The sequence below is a fragment of the Cherax quadricarinatus genome, chromosome 20 (genome assembly GCF_038502225.1).
Source record: "Cherax quadricarinatus isolate ZL_2023a chromosome 20, ASM3850222v1, whole genome shotgun sequence".
In the NCBI taxonomy this organism is placed as follows: Eukaryota; Metazoa; Arthropoda; class Malacostraca; order Decapoda; family Parastacidae; genus Cherax; species Cherax quadricarinatus.
The window spans coordinates 20,465,995-20,484,974 of NC_091311.1; the positions used below are offsets into that span (position 1 = coordinate 20,465,995).

The 18,980-nt window shown below is 41.0% G+C and overlaps 1 protein-coding gene across 2 annotated transcripts in view; it reads right to left on the bottom strand.

Moving 5' to 3' along the window:
- The window catches only part of LOC128703772 (uncharacterized), a 767,381-nt gene that overhangs the window by 599,870 nt on the left and 148,531 nt on the right, over positions 1-18,980 (bottom strand). Inside the window, exon 1 of one of the 2 annotated variants that reach the window (XM_053798585.2) lies at positions 10,131-10,246. The exons of the other annotated variant lie outside the window; for it this stretch is intronic. Within the exon in view, the coding sequence (XP_053654560.2) occupies positions 10,131-10,176 (46 nt within the window). The 5' untranslated portion in view covers positions 10,177-10,246. Of the gene's footprint in view, positions 1-10,130; positions 10,247-18,980 lie in introns of those variants that run through there. 2 annotated transcript variants of the gene reach the window in all.

Below are 18,980 nucleotides of genomic sequence, written 5' to 3' on the forward strand. Positions count from 1 at the left end.
TGGCCAGAAAATTATTGCCTTTCTTGTCTTATGAATATCCGTTGCGCAATCGCTAAAAAAAAAAAAAAAAAAAAAAAAAAAAAAAAGCAATTGCAACTTGTATAACTACTACCAATTCAGAGTCATGTAGTTATATACCTATTATATCTATGTGACTCTGATGGATTAGAGTTATACCTCTTAAAGAATATCTTATCAATTCACATACACTTTTTAAATTGCACCAAAGTGGTTGGGCCACTTACCTTTTATATCCTACCTCTCAGTTTTCCAATATTTCCATCCTTACCCATCCTTCTTCCTTACCCATCTTACCAAAGCTCTGGTCATCAGAAGAAGAAGAAGAAGAAGAAACATCAAGGGACCTCCAAACACGTATTTCAGAACACCAGTACGCAAGCAGGTCTGACGATACAAGGAATGCCTGTGTACAACGCCGTAATTCACACAACCACTTGATAAACTACAGAAACTCAAGACTTATCGCCACAGAAGACAACACTCAATACCGAAGAATCCTGGAATCATCACTTATTTCTATATCTGACAACTTCAACTAGAATAGTGGCTTCTATAACATAGCGGAACCACTTGCCAAGAAACTTCTTCATCGCTATCCCACATAAGAACACAGGAATGGAAGAACACTGCAGAAGGTCTGTTCACAAACTTATCCAATCTCCCTTCCAAGCTACCCAAGATTTTAGACTCTATAACCCCACTCGGTACATCATCAGATGCAGCTTTCTCCACCTGACCTCAGCGTTCTGAACCTGACTATAAATACTCGCGTACCTTCCACCCCAGGTAAATCTGTTTGTGTTAGGTAAGACACATATGCAACAGTTATCTTTATTATGAAACGTTTCGCCTACACAGTAGGCTTCTTCAGTCAAGTACAGAAAAGTTGATAGAAGCAGAAGATACTTGAAGACGATGTAATCAGTCCATCACCCTTAAAGTTTTGAGGTGGTCAGTCCCTCAGTCTGGAGAAGAGCATTGTTCCATAGTATGAAACAAGCATATGTGTCTTACCTAACAACCTGTCGGTATTTTATACCATTTTAATGTTCAATCTGTCAGACACTGCAACACAAGGGTATCTTGGTACAGACCTGCAATCAACTTCGACAACTTCCACTAGTGAGAGCGGCTGGATTTGAGAGGGACCTGACCTTTCAACATCTGAGTTCTTACCTCTCCTAGTGGCCTACGTCTCACCTCTTGGCGCTATAAAAAGCTCCATTCTGTCACTTCATCTCCATATTGTTTCATACTATGGAACAATGCTCTTCTCCAGACTGAGGGACTGACCACCTCAAAACTTTAAGGGTGATGGACTGATTACATCGTCTTCAAGTATCTTCTGCTTCTATCAACTTTTCTGTACTTGACTGAAGAAGCCTACTGTGTAGGCGAAACGTTTCATAATAAAGATACCTAACTGTTGCATATGTGTCTTACCTAACAACCTGTCGGTATTTTATACCATTTTAATGTTCAATCTGTCAGACACTGCAACACAAGGGTATGTTAGGTAAGACACATATGCAACAGTTAGGTATCTTTATTTTGAAACGTTTCGCCTACACAGTAGGCTTCTTCAGTCGAGTACAGAAAAGTTGATAGAAGCAGAAGATACTTGAAGACGATGTAATCAGTCCATCACCCTTAAAGTTTTGAGGTGGTCAGTCCCTCAGTCTGGAGAAGAGCATTGTTCCGTTGTCTGAAACAATATGAAGTTGAAGTGACAGAATCGGGCCTTATATAGTGCCAGGAGGTGAGACGTAGGTTGATTTGGGAGGGCAGATCCTTCTCAAACCCAGCCGTTCTCACTAGTAGAGGTTGTCGAAGTAGATGGTCTGTACCAAGATACCCTTGTGTTGCAGTGTCTGACAGAATGAACATTAAAATGGTATAAAATACCGACAGATTGTTAGGTAAGACACATATGCAACAGTTAGGTATCTTTATTTTGAAACGTTTCGCCTACACAGTAGGCTTCTTCAGTCGAGTACAGAAAAGTTGATAGAAGCAGAAGATACTTGAAGACGATGTAATCAGTCCATCACCCTTAAAGTTTTGAGGTGGTCAGTCCCTCAGTCTGGAGAAGAGCATTGTTCCGTTGTCTGAAACAATATGAAGTTGAAGTGACAGAATCGGGCCTTATATAGTGCCAGGAGGTGAGACGTAGGTTGATTTGGGAGGGCAGATCCTTCTCAAACCCAGCCGTTCTCACTAGTAGAGGTTGTCGAAGTAGATGGTCTGTACCAAGATACCCTTGTGTTGCAGTGTCTGACAGAATGAACATTAAAATGGTATAAAATACCGACAGATTGTTAGGTAAGACACATATGCAACAGTTAGGTATCTTTATTTTGAAACGTTTCGCCTACACAGTAGGCTTCTTCAGTCGAGTACAGAAAAGTTGATAGAAGCAGAAGATACTTGAAGACGATGTAATCAGTCCATCACCCTTAAAGTTTTGAGGTGGTCAGTCCCTCAGTCTGGAGAAGAGCATTGTTCCGTTGTCTGAAACAATATGAAGTTGAAGTGACAGAATCGGGCCTTATATAGTGCCAGGAGGTGAGACGTAGGTTGATTTGGGAGGGCAGATCCTTCTCAAACCCAGCCGTTCTCACTAGTAGAGGTTGTCGAAGTAGATGGTCTGTACCAAGATACCCTTGTGTTGCAGTGTCTGACAGAATGAACATTAAAATGGTATAAAATACCGACAGATTGTTAGGTAAGACACATATGCAACAGTTAGGTATCTTTATTTTGAAACGTTTCGCCTACACAGTAGGCTTCTTCAGTCGAGTACAGAAAAGTTGATAGAAGCAGAAGATACTTGAAGACGATGTAATCAGTCCATCACCCTTAAAGTTTTGAGGTGGTCAGTCCCTCAGTCTGGAGAAGAGCATTGTTCCGTTGTCTGAAACAATATGAAGTTGAAGTGACAGAATCGGGCCTTATATAGTGCCAGGAGGTGAGACGTAGGTTGATTTGGGAGGGCAGATCCTTCTCAAACCCAGCCGTTCTCACTAGTAGAGGTTGTCGAAGTAGATGGTCTGTACCAAGATACCCTTGTGTTGCAGTGTCTGACAGAATGAACATTAAAATGGTATAAAATACCGACAGATTGTTAGGTAAGACACATATGCAACAGTTAGGTATCTTTATTTTGAAACGTTTCGCCTACACAGTAGGCTTCTTCAGTCGAGTACAGAAAAGTTGATAGAAGCAGAAGATACTTGAAGACGATGTAATCAGTCCATCACCCTTAAAGTTTTGAGGTGGTCAGTCCCTCAGTCTGGAGAAGAGCATTGTTCCGTTGTCTGAAACAATATGAAGTTGAAGTGACAGAATCGGGCCTTATATAGTGCCAGGAGGTGAGACGTAGGTTGATTTGGGAGGGCAGATCCTTCTCAAACCCAGCCGTTCTCACTAGTAGAGGTTGTCGAAGTAGATGGTCTGTACCAAGATACCCTTGTGTTGCAGTGTCTGACAGAATGAACATTAAAATGGTATAAAATACCGACAGATTGTTAGGTAAGACACATATGCAACAGTTAGGTATCTTTATTTTGAAACGTTTCGCCTACACAGTAGGCTTCTTCAGTCGAGTACAGAAAAGTTGATAGAAGCAGAAGATACTTGAAGACGATGTAATCAGTCCATCACCCTTAAAGTTTTGAGGTGGTCAGTCCCTCAGTCTGGAGAAGAGCATTGTTCCGTTGTCTGAAACAATATGAAGTTGAAGTGACAGAATCGGGCCTTATATAGTGCCAGGAGGTGAGACGTAGGTTGATTTGGGAGGGCAGATCCTTCTCAAACCCAGCCGTTCTCACTAGTAGAGGTTGTCGAAGTAGATGGTCTGTACCAAGATACCCTTGTGTTGCAGTGTCTGACAGAATGAACATTAAAATGGTATAAAATACCGACAGATTGTTAGGTAAGACACATATGCAACAGTTAGGTATCTTTATTTTGAAACGTTTCGCCTACACAGTAGGCTTCTTCAGTCGAGTACAGAAAAGTTGATAGAAGCAGAAGATACTTGAAGACGATGTAATCAGTCCATCACCCTTAAAGTTTTGAGGTGGTCAGTCCCTCAGTCTGGAGAAGAGCATTGTTCCGTTGTCTGAAACAATATGAAGTTGAAGTGACAGAATCGGGCCTTATATAGTGCCAGGAGGTGAGACGTAGGTTGCTTTGGGAGGGCAGGTCCCTCTCAAACCCAGCCGTTCTCACTAGTAGAGGTTGTCGAAGTTGATGGTCTGTACCAAGATACCCTTGTGTTGCAGTGTCTGACAGAATGAACATTAAATTGGTATAAAATACGTCTCACCTCCTGGCACTATATAAGGCCCCATTCTGTCACTTCAACTTCATATTGTTTCAGACAACGGAACAATGCTCTTCTCCAGACTGAGGGACTGACCACCTCAAAACTTTAAGGGTGATGGACTGATTACATCGTCTTCAAGTATCTTCTGCTTCTATCAACTTTTCTGTACTCGACTGAAGAAGCCTACTGTGTAGGCGAAACGTTTCAAAATAAAGATACCTAACTGTTGCATATGTGTCTTACCTAACAATCTGTCGGTATTTTATACCATTTTAATGTTCATTCTGTCAGACACTGCAACACAAGGGTATCTTGGTACAGACCATCTACTTCGACAACCTCTACTAGTGAGAACGGCTGGGTTTGAGAAGGATCTGCCCTCCCAAATCAACCTACGTCTCACCTCCTGGCACTATATAAGGCCCGATTCTGTCACTTCAACTTCATATTGTTTCAGACAACGGAACAATGCTCTTCTCCAGACTGAGGGACTGACCACCTCAAAACTTTAAGGGTGATGGACTGATTACATCGTCTTCAAGTATCTTCTGCTTCTATCAACTTTTCTGTACTCGACTGAAGAAGCCTACTGTGTAGGCGAAACGTTTCAAAATAAAGATACCTAACTGTTGCATATGTGTCTTACCTAACAATCTGTCGGTATTTTATACCATTTTAATGTTCAACACAAGGGTATCTTGGTACAGACCTGCAATCAACTTCGAAAACTTCCACTAGTGAGAGCGGCTGGATTTGAGAGGGACCTGACCTTTCAACATCTGAGTTCTTACCTCTCCTAGTGGCCTACGTCTCACCTCTTGGCGCTATAAAAAGCTCCATTCTGTCACTTGATCTCCATATTGTTTCATACTATGGAACAATGCTCTTCTCCAGACTGAGGGACTGACCACCTCAAAACTTTAAGGGTGATGGACTGATTACATCGTCTTCAAGTATCTTCTGCTTCTATCAACTTTTCTGTACTTGACTGAAGAAGCCTACTGTGTAGGCGAAACGTTTCATAATAAAGATACCTAACTGTTGCATATGTGTCTTACCTAACAACCTGTCGGTATTTTATACCATTTTAATGTTCAAATCTGTTGGTGACTTGAAAAAGCCCACTGTGTGGGCGAAACGTTGTCAATAAAGGATCACATTATACTGCATATCTGTTTATATTTCCATTGTGTCGGTATTTTATACCATTTATTTCCAGCCCCTCATCATCATCGAGGAACCTCCCTTGAGGGGTGGCCCACTGTAGCCCCGGTCAGTTTTAAATATTGGCACTACCATCGGTAGATCTGGTTAGCAATACCCAACATTCTCTGCTTAATAAACGCCTACAGAGTAAGTAGTGTGCTCTGTACCCTGGAATCCAAGTCACCTCGCATAACCACCTAACACCACCATCACTAACAGTCTGAAATTTTTGTGTTGTAGCGCCCACCAGTCACATCACTAATGACTGCCTACCAGCCCTATTACCACATAACACCATCTTTCACCACCAAATACCACTTACAAACAGAAATATTTCGTAATGTAGTTGCTACAACCTCTGCAACCTACCGGTCTTATCACCCGTGACCATTTACTAACTCTATCACCACTTAACACCATCTATCACCACGTTTAGTTGTAGGGGTTCGATGATAAGTGATATCGGGGTGGAATGCTATCACCGACTCCTCTGCAGAGAGTTTATTGAGAGATTCTGCCAAGGATGGTTGCCAGGCGTCTTGTCTACCCTCGCACTAAGCCATGACTAGTGGTCGCTGTCAGCGGGCCAGCGTCTCGCCCTGTATTTTGAAATACCTAACCATCACAGTTTAACTTCTGAAGGATGTGCACGGCTGGTACACTGGTATAGATACTACTACTACTACTACTACTACTACTACTACTACTACTACTACTACTAATACTACTACTACTACTACTACTACTAGTGACTCTTTCACCAAGGACCACAATGGAAATAAGTCATTTTGACTTTTTTTTTTTTGGGGGGGGTTATCCTAAGTACTTTTCACTATGTATGATAATTACAGTAACGTGTACCTGTTCCTAAATAAACTAATTTAATTATTCGTACTGTAGCCGCTATCACCTCCACAACCTACCAGCCCTATCAGCTATGACCACCTTCCAGCACTATCACCATCTATCACCACTCTCTCCACCTAACAATATTACTCCAAGACTTACGGTAGTAATACTACGCAACTGAACGGATCATCATATGAGACTGAAATGTATTAGCTGACTTACCCTTATGAATTCAATAAAAATTTTCTTTTTCAATAACACCGAATTGTGTAGCACTGGTAAACGTCTTCACTGTCTCTTTGTAGACTCATTTGAGCTTATGTTTTTATGAATTGATCGGTAGATAGATTAAGGAATAGATGGTTAGACTAGTCCCCCAAGCACTCCATTTTTCTAGTGCCCAGAGCTCTGAGAATGTTAGAATCCCAAGAATAAAAGACGAGATTTGCACAGACGGAGGGAGTTGTGTGCCGGCGCGTGATAAGGTAGGACTTTGTTTTAATTTTTAACCCTGGAAGGTTAGTCACCCTGGATAACCTAAGGCAATCAGTGCGTTATCGAGGGACTGTCTGTCTTATTTCCATAGAAGTCCATAAATCTTGTCCTTCAGGATGCGACCCCACCAGTCAACTATCACCCAGGTGCCTACTTGCTTGCAAGGTGAATGATACAACAGGTGTAAGGAAACACGCCCAATGTTTCCACCCTTGCCTGAGATCGAACCCCGGACACTCAGTGTGTAAGGCGAGAGAGTTACCTACCAGGCCATGGAACACCTGATGACAAAGAGAGAGAGAGAGAGAGAGAGAGAGAGAGAGAGAGAGAGAGAGAGAGAGAGAGAGAGAGAGAGAGAGAGAGAGAGAGAGAGAGAGAGAGAGAGAGAGAGAGAGAGAGAGAGAAATAACGTAACTAAACAAATGCCGTAGTGAAAATTTTCTCTCTCTCTCTCTCTCTCTTTCTCTTTTAACACAGGGATTTACAAGGATAAGTTTAGGGTATTTACATGCTAATCGCTGTTGCCTTCATCGACTCACGTGAAAGCCTTATTATTAAGCAATAAGCATGTAGAGGACAGGATGAAGTTGGAGCCATCTGTGAGCCAGAGATTTCATTTAGTCAACTGAATTTATTTTGTTGATGTCATGCTGTATGAACATGACTAAGAAAATCGTAATTACACGATAACAACAAGGATAGTCAGAGTGCAGTTGCTGTTTGCTGCCCGTCTTGTTGTGTAGGAGCTCACTTCTCGCTGCCCTCGGAGTGGAGGCGAGTGCAATACTTTGACATTACTGACATTGTATATAACAATAAGGCCACCCAGGGTTCACCTGTGTTGAAGGCTTTGAAATGACAGATCTGTCCAACATGAGTCCAGGCAAGACATGAGTCGTCTTGTTCTGTTCTCAGTGGCGTTGCTAGGGTTGGTGTCACCTGGGGCGGCATCTTTAGTGTCACTTCCATGAAATCCAAGGGCGGGGGGATGGGGGGGGAGTAAACTCCAGTTACGTCACTACTGCATGACCAGTGACTAATGCTTAACAATGTGAACGTTTAAGGGCCATAAACCGAACAGAATACTTCTCAACTTTATTAATGATAAAATAAGTAATCGTAGTAATATTGAGGAAACATAAACTCAAATACCACTTTGAGTACAGCCAACAGATCCTATATTTATTCATCTTCAACAATGCAAACAGAAAACCTGAAAAATAAAGAAAAAGTTGCAACATCAGAGAAACACTAGTTCCTATTTGACTTTGAGTACAGGTAACAGCTCGGTGAATCAGATCTTATATTTCCTTCCTTCAATCCTGCAAAATCATCTATCACGTCATCAAAATCAATGCTGTCAACTGACCCATTTTCTATGGATAACATTACTGAGTCAGAGATTCTGGATTGACTCATTAACATTGGCAGTTACGTACCAGGTTACTGCAACATTTTATAAGTATCAGTTCTCACCCGTTCATATATCTTGGTTCATGGCATGACTGACATCACCAATAAGCAAAAGTAAAGCTCAAAATATGATAATTACCTGACATTTTGTCTGTTTAACCCAGCCACATATACACCACCTGGACCAAACTCACTGGTGGGCGGTGCAGCAGCCACATATACACCACCTGGACCAAACTCACTGGTGGGCGGTGCAGCAGCCACATATACACCACCTGGACCAAACTCACTGGTGGGCGGTGCAGCAGCCACATATACACCACCTGGACCAAACTCACTGGTGGGCGGTGCAGCAGCCACATATACACCACCTGGACCAAACTCACTGGTGGGCGGTGCAGCAGCCACATATACACCACCTGGACCAAACTCACTGGTGGGCGGCGCAGCAGCCACATATACACCACCTGGACCAAACTCACTGGTGGGCGGTGCAGCAGCCACATATACACCACCTGGACCAAACTCACTGGTGGGCGGTGCAGCAGCCACATATACACCACCTGGACCAAACTCACTGGTGGGCGGTGCAGCAGCCACATATACACCACCTGGACCAAACTCACTGGTGGGCGGCGCAGCAGCCACATATACACCACCTGGACCAAACTCACTGGTGGGCGGTGCAGCAGCCACATATACACCACCTGGACCAAACTCACTGGTGGCAGTGCAGCAGCCACATATACACCACCCTGGACCAAACTCACTGGTGGGCGGTGCAGCAGCCACATATACACCACCTGGACCAAACTCACTGGTGGGCGGCGCAGCAGCCACATATACACCACCTGGACCAAACTCACTGGTGGGCGGTGCAGCAGCCACATATACACCACCTGGACCAAACTCACTGGTGGGCGGTGCAGCAGCCACATATACACCACCTGGACCAAACTCACTGGTGGGCGGTGCAGCAGCCACAGGATGTCACGTCACTGATGACTGGTCATAGTGATGCTAGGTGGATTAAGGGTTTTTCCAAAATATCGTTAGTTTTTCTTATAGTGTCATTGATTTTCCCTATATAGACCTATTTGTACTCTGTAATCATATAATAAGCTTTATAGAAACAGAGAATTTTTCTCATATGTTGCTGCAGCACTGTTTTGGCTATTAGCGCCACATTCTTTACCGTCTCTATGGTGTCACCCCTTGATGGTGTCACCTCCTTCCCCCGCCCCCCTTATGACGCCACTATTCTGTATTCTGTCAAGATGTCGCAGATGATCATGACGGGGGCAGGCAATCCAAAAAAATGGAGCATACTCTAGGTGTGAGCATACTTGAGCCTCACAAGAGCTGTAAGCAACCTAGTTGCTGTGCTTGTAAGATTTACGACGTGATTCTTCATAGCCAATCTCTCTCTCTCTCTCTCTCTCTCTCATACACACACAGACGCTGTCATCGTCATCGCTTAGCAGTACCCGCTTCCCTGGTTGTGCACAGCAACAGTGGAACAAGGAGCCGAGACTCAACACTCCCCATGCATAACCAAATGAGCATATAAATTTAAACGAATATTGAAACATTTGGTGGTAATAATTGGTCAGAGATTAAGGTACATCACGCAGATGCCAGTCACGAACTGTTGGGACACTCCTTGATCGTCTTTCTCTCCTCTTTCATCTCTCATTTCATCTTCTGTGTCTCTCCTGAATCAAAACACATGTCGCAACAATGTTATGTACTACCCACCAACCACACACCGAACAACGAAAACCACCCACCTACTACCCACCACCCATCCACCTACCACTTCCTGGCGGCATCAATACTGCTTCAGCGGGAGCTGGGTCCATGCAGGTTGCAAAACTGGAGTTAGATGGCCACTCAGTATCTTCCTCAGGTGGGCAGGAATCTCTTAAGTGATCCCCAGAATGGCAGTCTCCTCCGCCTGAAATTTCCAATATTCAATGTGTGCACCTGGTTCCATGGCCAAGCCCACATATGCATATATGTATATATATATATATATATATGTATATATATATATATATATATATATATATATATATATATATATATATATGTATATATATTTATGCATATATATATACATATATAAATATATATATGTGTGTGTGTGTGTGTGTGTGTGTGTGTGTGTGTGTGTGTGTGTGTGTCTGTGTGTGTGTCTGTGTGTGTGTGTGTGTGTGTGTGTGTGTGTGTGTGTGTGTACTCACCTAGTTGTACTCACCTAGTTGAGGTTGCAGGGGTCGATTCCAAGCTCCTGGCCCCGCCTCTTTACTGGTTGCTACTAGGTCACTCTCCCTGAACCTTGGTTGCTACTAGGTCACTCTCCCTGAACCTTGAGCTTTATCATACCTCTGCTTAAAGCTATGTATGGATCCTGCCTCCACTACATCGCTTCCCAAACTATTCCACTTCCTGACTACTCTGTGACTGAAGAAATATTTCCTAACATCCCTGTGATTCATCTGTGTCTTCATCTTCCAACTGTGTCCCCTTGTTGCTGTGTCCCATCTCTGGAACATCCTGTCTTTGTCAACCTTGTCAGTTCCTCTCAATATTTTATATGTCGTTATCATGTCCTCCCTATCTCTCCTGTCCTCCAGTGTCGTCAGGTTGATTTCCCTTAACCACTCCTCGTAGGACATACCTCTTAGCTCTGGGACTAGTATTGTTGCAAACCTTTGCACTTTCTCTAATTTTGTGTGTGTGTGTGTGTGTGTGTGTGTGTGTGTGTGTGTGTGTGTGTGTGTGTGTGTGTGTGTGTGTGTGTGTGTGTGTGTGTGTGTGTGCAGAATAACCACTTAGAAAAAATATTGAAATTCCATCTGCTTTCGTGATTTCTCACATTCTTAAGGAACCATAAAAACAAAAGATTAACAAGAAGGTGAAACGTTTTCTAAATAAAGATTCCCATATGTTGCATGTCTCAGTCTTCAGCTTGTCAGTTTTCAAAACTATTTATAACACACAAGGACGAGGCAGCACCTGACGGCCACCTCAACAACATCTAACTTTTGATAATGATGCAGGTAGGTAGTCAAGGATTCCTGATACACAGCTTATATTCTACACAAAAATTTAGTTTGCCTAATGTATCTTAAATTCTTCCCAATTTTTATGAATTAAAAATGAATCCAATTTGTATAGCCCAAAAGCAATATTCACATTATTTTCAAAGGTATTTTTTATGAGACTTGTTTCTATTATATTCCTCTCGACTAAGGTGTAGTAATACTAGATACAACTTTCTCAACTTTTTGAAAATCAATTGGATGGTTAAAATCTCTCACATGAATAAACAGATCATTAGAATCTTGTCCAGTTCTAATGCTATATTTATGTTGTTTTAATCTTAGTTCAAGACTTTTACCAGTTTGACAGTAACAAACTTTATCATATATTGTAGACACATCCGTCAGCATTTCTGAGGGATTTTTTTGTCAAAAGTGTTTTTTTTTTTGCCGTATCAAGATTTTTAAATACAACTTTGATATTAAAATTCTTAATTGGAGAAGGCATATAAACCAAATTTTCATGGTAAGGGCGAACAAACATATTTTTAGTTGAATAAGGGTGGTTGTCCTTAGTAATTTTATATATATATATATATATATATATATATATATATATATATATATATATATATATATATATATATATATATATATATATATATATATATATATATATATATATATATATATATATATATATATATATATATATATATATATATATATATATATATATATATATATATATACATATATATATATATATATACATATATATATATATATATATATATATATATATATATATATATATATATATATATATATATATATATATATATATATATATATATATATATAGAGGTAGTAGGTTGGTAGACAGCAACCACCCAGGGAAGTACTACCGTCCTGCCAGGTGACTGTGAAACAGAAACCTGTAACTGTTTTGCATGATGGTAGGATTGCTGGTTTCTTTTTCTGTTTCATAAACATGCTAGATAACAGGGATATCTTGCTACTCCTACTTACACTTTGGTCACACTTCACAGACACGTACATGCATATATGTATACATACATCTAGGTTTTTCCCCTTTTTCTAAATAGCTCTTGTTCCTCTTTATTTCTTCTATTGTCCAAGGGGAAGTGGAAAAGAATCTTTCCTCCGTAAGCCATGCGTGTCGTATGAGGCGACTAAAATGCCGGAAGCAAGGGGCTAGTAACCCCTTCTCCTGTAGACATTTACTAAAAAAGAGAAGAAGAAAAACTTTATAAAACTGGGATGCTTAAATGTGCGTGGATGTAGTGCGGATGACAAGAAACAGATGATTGCTGATGTTATGAATGAAAAGAAGTTGGATGTCCTGGCCCTAAGCGAAACAAAGCTGAAGGGGGTAGGGGAGTTTCGGTGGGGGGAAATAAATGGGATTAAATCTGGAGTATCTGAGAGAGTTAGAGCAAAGGAAGGGGTAGCAGTAATGTTGAATGATCAGTTATGGAAGGAGAAAAGAGAATATGAATGTGTAAATTCAAGAATTATGTGGATTAAAGTAAAGGTTGGATGCGGGAAGTGGGTCATAATAAGCGTGTATGCACCTGGAGAAGAGAGGAATGCAGAGGAGAGAGAGAGATTTTGGGAGATGTTAAGTGAATGTATAGGAGCCTTTGAACCAAGTGAGAGAGTAATTGTGGTAGGGGACCTGAATGCTAAAGTAGGAGAAACTTTTAGAGAGGGTGTGGTAGGTAAGTTTCGGGTGCCAGGTGTAAATGATAATGGGAGCCCTTTGATTGAACTCTGTATAGAAAGGGGTTTAGTTATAGGTAATACATATTTTAAGAAAAAGAGGATGAATAAGTATACAAGATATGATGTAGGGCGAAATGACAGTAGTTTGTTGGATTATGTATTGGTAGATAAAAGACTGTTGAGTAGACTTCAGGATGTACATGTTTATAGAAAAGCCACAGATATATCAGATCACTTTCTAGTTGTAGCTACACTGAGAGTAAAAGGTAGATGGGATACAAGGAGAATAGAAGCATCAGGGAAGAGAGAGGTGAAGGTTTATAAACTAAAAGATGAGGCAGTTAGGGTAAGATATAAACAGCTATTGGAGGATAGATGGGCTAATGAGAGCATAGGCAATGGGGTCGAAGAGGTATGGGGTAGGTTTAAAAATGTAGTGTTAGAGTGTTCAGCAGAAGTTTGTGGTTACAGGAAAGTGGGTGCGGGAGGGAAGAGGAGCGATTGGTGGAATGATGATGTGAAGAGAGTAGTAAGGGAGAAAAAGTTAGCATATGAGAAGTTTTTACAAAGTAGAAGTGATGCAAGGAGGGAAGAGTATATGGAGAAAAAGAGAGAGGTTAAGAGAGTGGTGAAGCAATGTAAAAAGAGAGCTAATGAGAGAGTGGGTGAGATGTTATCAACAAATTTTGTTGAAAATAAGAAAAAGTTTTGGAGTGAGATTAACAAGTTAAGAAAGCCTAGAGAACAAATGGATTTGTCAGTTAAAAATAGGAGAGGAGAGTTATTAAATGGAGAGTTAGAGGTATTGGGAAGATGGAGGGAATATTTTGAGGAATTGTTAAATGCTGATGAAGATAGGGAAGCTGTGATTTCGTGTATAGGGCAAGGAGGAACAACATCTTGTAGGAGTGAGGAAGAGCCAGTTGTGAGTGTGGGGGAAGTTCGTGAGGCAGTAGGTAAAATGAAAGGGGGTAAGGCAGCCGGGATTGATGGGATAAAGATAGAAATTTTAAAAGCAGGTGGGGATATAGTTTTGGAGTGGTTGGTGCAATTATTTAATAAATGTATGGAAGAGGGTAAGGTACCTAGGGATTGGCAGAGAGCATGCATAGTTCCTTTGTATAAAGGCAAAGGGGATAAAAGAGAGTGCAAAAATTATAGGGGGATAAGTCTGTTGAGTATACCTGGCAAAGTGTATGGTAGAGTTATTATTGAAAAAAATTAAGAGTAAGATGGAGAATAGGATAGCAGATGAACAAGGAGGCTTTAGGAAAGGTAGGGGGTGTGTAGACCAGGTGTTTACAGTGAAACATATAAGTGAACAGTATTTAGATAAGGCTAAAGAGGTCTTTGTGGCATTTATAGATTTGGAAAAGGCATATGACAGGGTGGATAGGAGGGCAATGTGGCAGATGTTGCAGGTGTATGGTGTAGGAGGTAGGTTACTGAAAGCAGTGAAGAGTTTTTACGAGGATAGTGAGGCTCAAGTTAGAGTACGTAGGAAAGAGGGAAATTATTTCCCAGTAAAAGTAGGCCTTAGACAAGGATGTGTGATGTCACCGTGGTTGTTTAATATATTTATAGATGGGGTTGTAAGAGAAGTAAATGCGAGGGTCTTGGCAAGAGGCGTGGAGTTAAAAGATAAAGAATCACACATAAAGTGGGAGTTGTCACAGTTGCTCTTTGCTGAAGACACTGTGCTCTTGGGAGATTCTGAAGAGAAGTTGCAGAGATTGGTGGATGAATTTGGTAGGGTGTGCAAAAGAAGAAAATTGAAAGTGAATACAGGAAAGTGTAAGGTTATGAGGATAACAAAAAGATTAGGTGATGAAAGATTGGATATCAGATTGGAGGGAGAGAGTATAGAGGAGGTGAATGTATTCAGATATTTGGGAGTGGACGAGTCAGCAGATGGGTCTATGAAAGATGAGGTGAATCATAGAATTGATGAGGGGAAAAGGGTGAGTGGTGCACTTAGGAGTCTGTGGAGACAAAGAACTTTGTCCTTGGAGGCAAAGAGGGGAATGTATGAGAGTATAGTTTTACCAACGCTCTTATATGGGTGTGAAGCATGGGTGATGAATGTTGCAGTGAGGAGAAGGCTGGAGGCAGTGGAGATGTCATGTCTGAGAGCAATGTGTGGTGTGAATATAATGCAGAGAATTCGTAGTTTGGAAGTTAGGAGGAGGTGCGGGATTACCAAAACTGTTGTCCAGAGGGCTGAGGAAGGGTTGTTGAGGTGGTTCGGACATGTGGAGAGAATGGAGCGAAACAGAATAACTTCAAGAGTGTATTAGTCTGTAGTGGAAGGAAGGCGGGGTAGGGGTCGGCCTAGGAAAGGTTGGAGGGAGGGGGTAAAGGAGGTTTTGTGTGCGAGGGGCTTGGACTTCCAGCAGGCATGCGTGAGCGTGTCTGATAGGAGTAAATGGAGACAAATGTTTTTTAATACTTGACGTGCTGTTGGAGTGTGAGCAAAGTAGCATTTATGAAGGGGTTCAGGGAAACCGGCAGGCCGGACTTGAGTCCTGGAGATGGGAAGTACAGTGTCTGCACTCTGAAGGAGGGGTGTTAATGTTGCAGTTTAAAAACTGTAGTGTAAAGCACCCTTCTGGCAAGACAGTGATGGAGTGAATGATGGTGAAAGTTTTTCTTTTTCGGGCCACCCTGCCTTGGTGGGAATCGGCCAGTGTGATAATAAAAAAAATATACACAGATCTGATATATCTGTGGCCCCTCTATAAACATGTACATCCTGAAGTCTACTCAACAGTCTTTTATCTACCAATACATAATCCAACATACTACTGTCATTTCGCCCTACATCATATCTTGTATACTTATTTATCCTCTTTTTCTTAAAATATGTATTACCTATAACTAAACCCTTTTCTATACAAAGTTCAATCAAAGGGCTTCCATTATCATTTACACCTGGCACCCCAAACTTCCCTATCACACCCTCTCTAAAAGTTTCTCCTACTTTAGCATTCAGGTCCCCTACCACAATTACTCTCTCACTTGGTTCAAAGGTTCCTATACATTCACTTAACATCTCACAAAATCTCTCTCTCTCCTCTACATTCCTCTCTTCTCCAGGTGCATACATGCTTATTATGACCCACTTTTCGCATCCAACCTTTACTTTAATCCACATAATTCTTGAGTTTACACATTCATATTCTCCTTTCTCCTTCCATAACTGATCCTTCAATATTACTGCTACCCCTTCCATAGCTCTAACTCTCTCAGATACTCCAGATTTAATCCCATTTATTTCCCCCCACCGAAACTCCCCTACCCCCTTCAGCTTTGTTTCGCTTAGGGCCAGGACATCCACCTTCTTTTCATTCATAACATCAGCAATCATCTGTTTCTTGTCATCCGCACTACATCCACGCACATTCAAGCATCCCAGTTTTAAAAAGTTTTTCTTCTTCTCTTTTTTAGTAAATGTCTACAGGAGAAGGGGTTACTAGCCCATCGCTCCCGGCATTTTAGTCGCCTCATACAACACGCATGGCTTATGGAGGAAAGATTCTTTTCCACTTCCCCATGGACAATAAAAGAAATAAAGAAAAACAAGAGCTATTTAGAAAAAAGAGAAAAACCTAGATGTATGTATATATATATGCATGTGTGTGTCTGTGAAGTGTGACCAAAGTGTAAGTAGGAGTAGCAAGATATCCCTGTTATCTAGCGTGTTTATGAGACAGAAAAAGAAACCAGCAATCCTACCATCATGCAAAACACTTACAGGTTTCTGTTTCAGTCATCTGGCAGGACGGTAGTACTTCCCTGGGTGGTTGCTGTCTACCAACCTACTACATATATGTATATATATATATATATATATATATATATATATATATATATATATATATATATATATATATATATATATATATATTTTTTTTTTTTTTTTTTTTTTTTTTTTTTTTTTTTTTTTTTTTTTTTTTTTTTTTTTTTTTTTTTTTTTTTCAACAAGTCGGCCGTCTCCCACCTAGGCAGGGTGACCCAAAAAAAAGAAAGAAAATACCCAAAAAGAAAATACTTTCATCATCATTCAACACTTTCACCACACTCACACATTATCACTGCTTTTGCAGAGGTGCTCAGAATACAACAGTTTAGAAGCATATACGTATAGAGATACACAACATATCCCTCCAAACTGCCAATATCCCAAACCCCTCCTTTAAAGTGCAGGCATTGTACTTCCTATTTCCAGTACTCAAGTCCTACTATATGAAAATAACCGGTTTCCCTGAATCCCTTCACTAAATATTACCCTGCTCACACTCCAACAGATCGTCAGGTCCCAAGTATCATTCGTCTCCATTCACTCCTATCTAACACGCTCATGCACGCTTGCTGGAAGTCCAAGCCCCTCACCCACAAAACCTCCTTTACCCCCTCTTTCCAACCCTTTCGAGGACGACCCCTACCCCTCTTTCCTTCCCCTATAGATTTATATGCTTTCCATGTCATTCTACTTTGATCCATTCTCTCTAAATGACCAAACCACTTCAACAACCCCTCTTCTGCCCTCTGACTAATGCTTTTATTAACTCCACACCTTCTCCTAATTTCCACACTCCGAATTTTCTGCATAATATTTACACCACACATTGCCCTTAGACAGGACATCTCCACTGCCTCCAACCGTCTCCTCGCTGCTGCATTTACCACCCAAGCTTCACATCCATATAAGAGTGTTGGTACTACTATACTTTCATACATTCCCTTCTTTGCCTCCATAGATAACGTTTTTTGACTCCACATATACCTCAACGCACCACTCACCTTTTTTCCCTCATCAATTCTATGATTAACCTCATCCTTCATAAATCCATCCGCCGACACGTCAACTCCCAAGTATCTGAAAACATTCACTTCTTCCATACTCCTCCTCCCCAATTTGATATCCAATTTCTCTTTATCTAAATCATTTGATACCCTCATCACCTATCTCTTTTCTATGTTCACTTTCAACTTTCTACCTTTACACACATTCTCAAACTCATCCACTAACCTTTGCAATTTTTCTTTAGAATCTCCCATAAGCACAGTATCATCAGCAAAAAGTAACTGTGTCAATTCCGATTTTGAATTTGATTCCCCATAATTTAATCCCACCCCTCTCCCGAACACCCTAGCATTTACTTCTTTTACAACCCCATCTATAAATATATTAAACAACCATGATGACATTACACATCCCTGTCTAAGACTTACTTTTACCGGGAAGTATTCTCCCTCTCTTCTACACACCCTAACCTGAGCCTCACTATCCTCATAAAAGCTCTTTACAGCATTTAGTAACTTACCACCTATTCCATATACTTGCAACATCTGCCACATTGCTCCTCTATCCACTCTATCATATGCCTTTTCTAAATCCATAAATGCAATAAAAACTTCCCTACCTTTATCTAAATACTGTTCACATATATGCTTCAATGTAAACACTTGATCTACACATCCCATACCCACTCTGAAGCCTCCTTGCTCGTCCGCAATTCTACATTCTGTCTTACCTCTAATTCTTTCAATTATAACCCTACCGTATACTTTTCCTGGTATACTCAGTAAACTTATTCCTCTATAATTTTTACAATCTCTTTTGTCCCCTTTCCCTTTATATAAAGGGACTATACATGCTCTCCGCCAATCCCTAGGTACCTTCCCCTCTTTCATACATTTATTAAACAAAAGTACCAACCACTCCAACACTATATCTCCCCCTGCTTTTAACATTTCTGTCATGATCCCATCAGTTCCAGCTGCTTTACCCCCTTTCATTCTACGTAATGCCTCACGTACCTCCACCACACTTACATTCTGCTCTTCTTCACTCCTAATATATATAT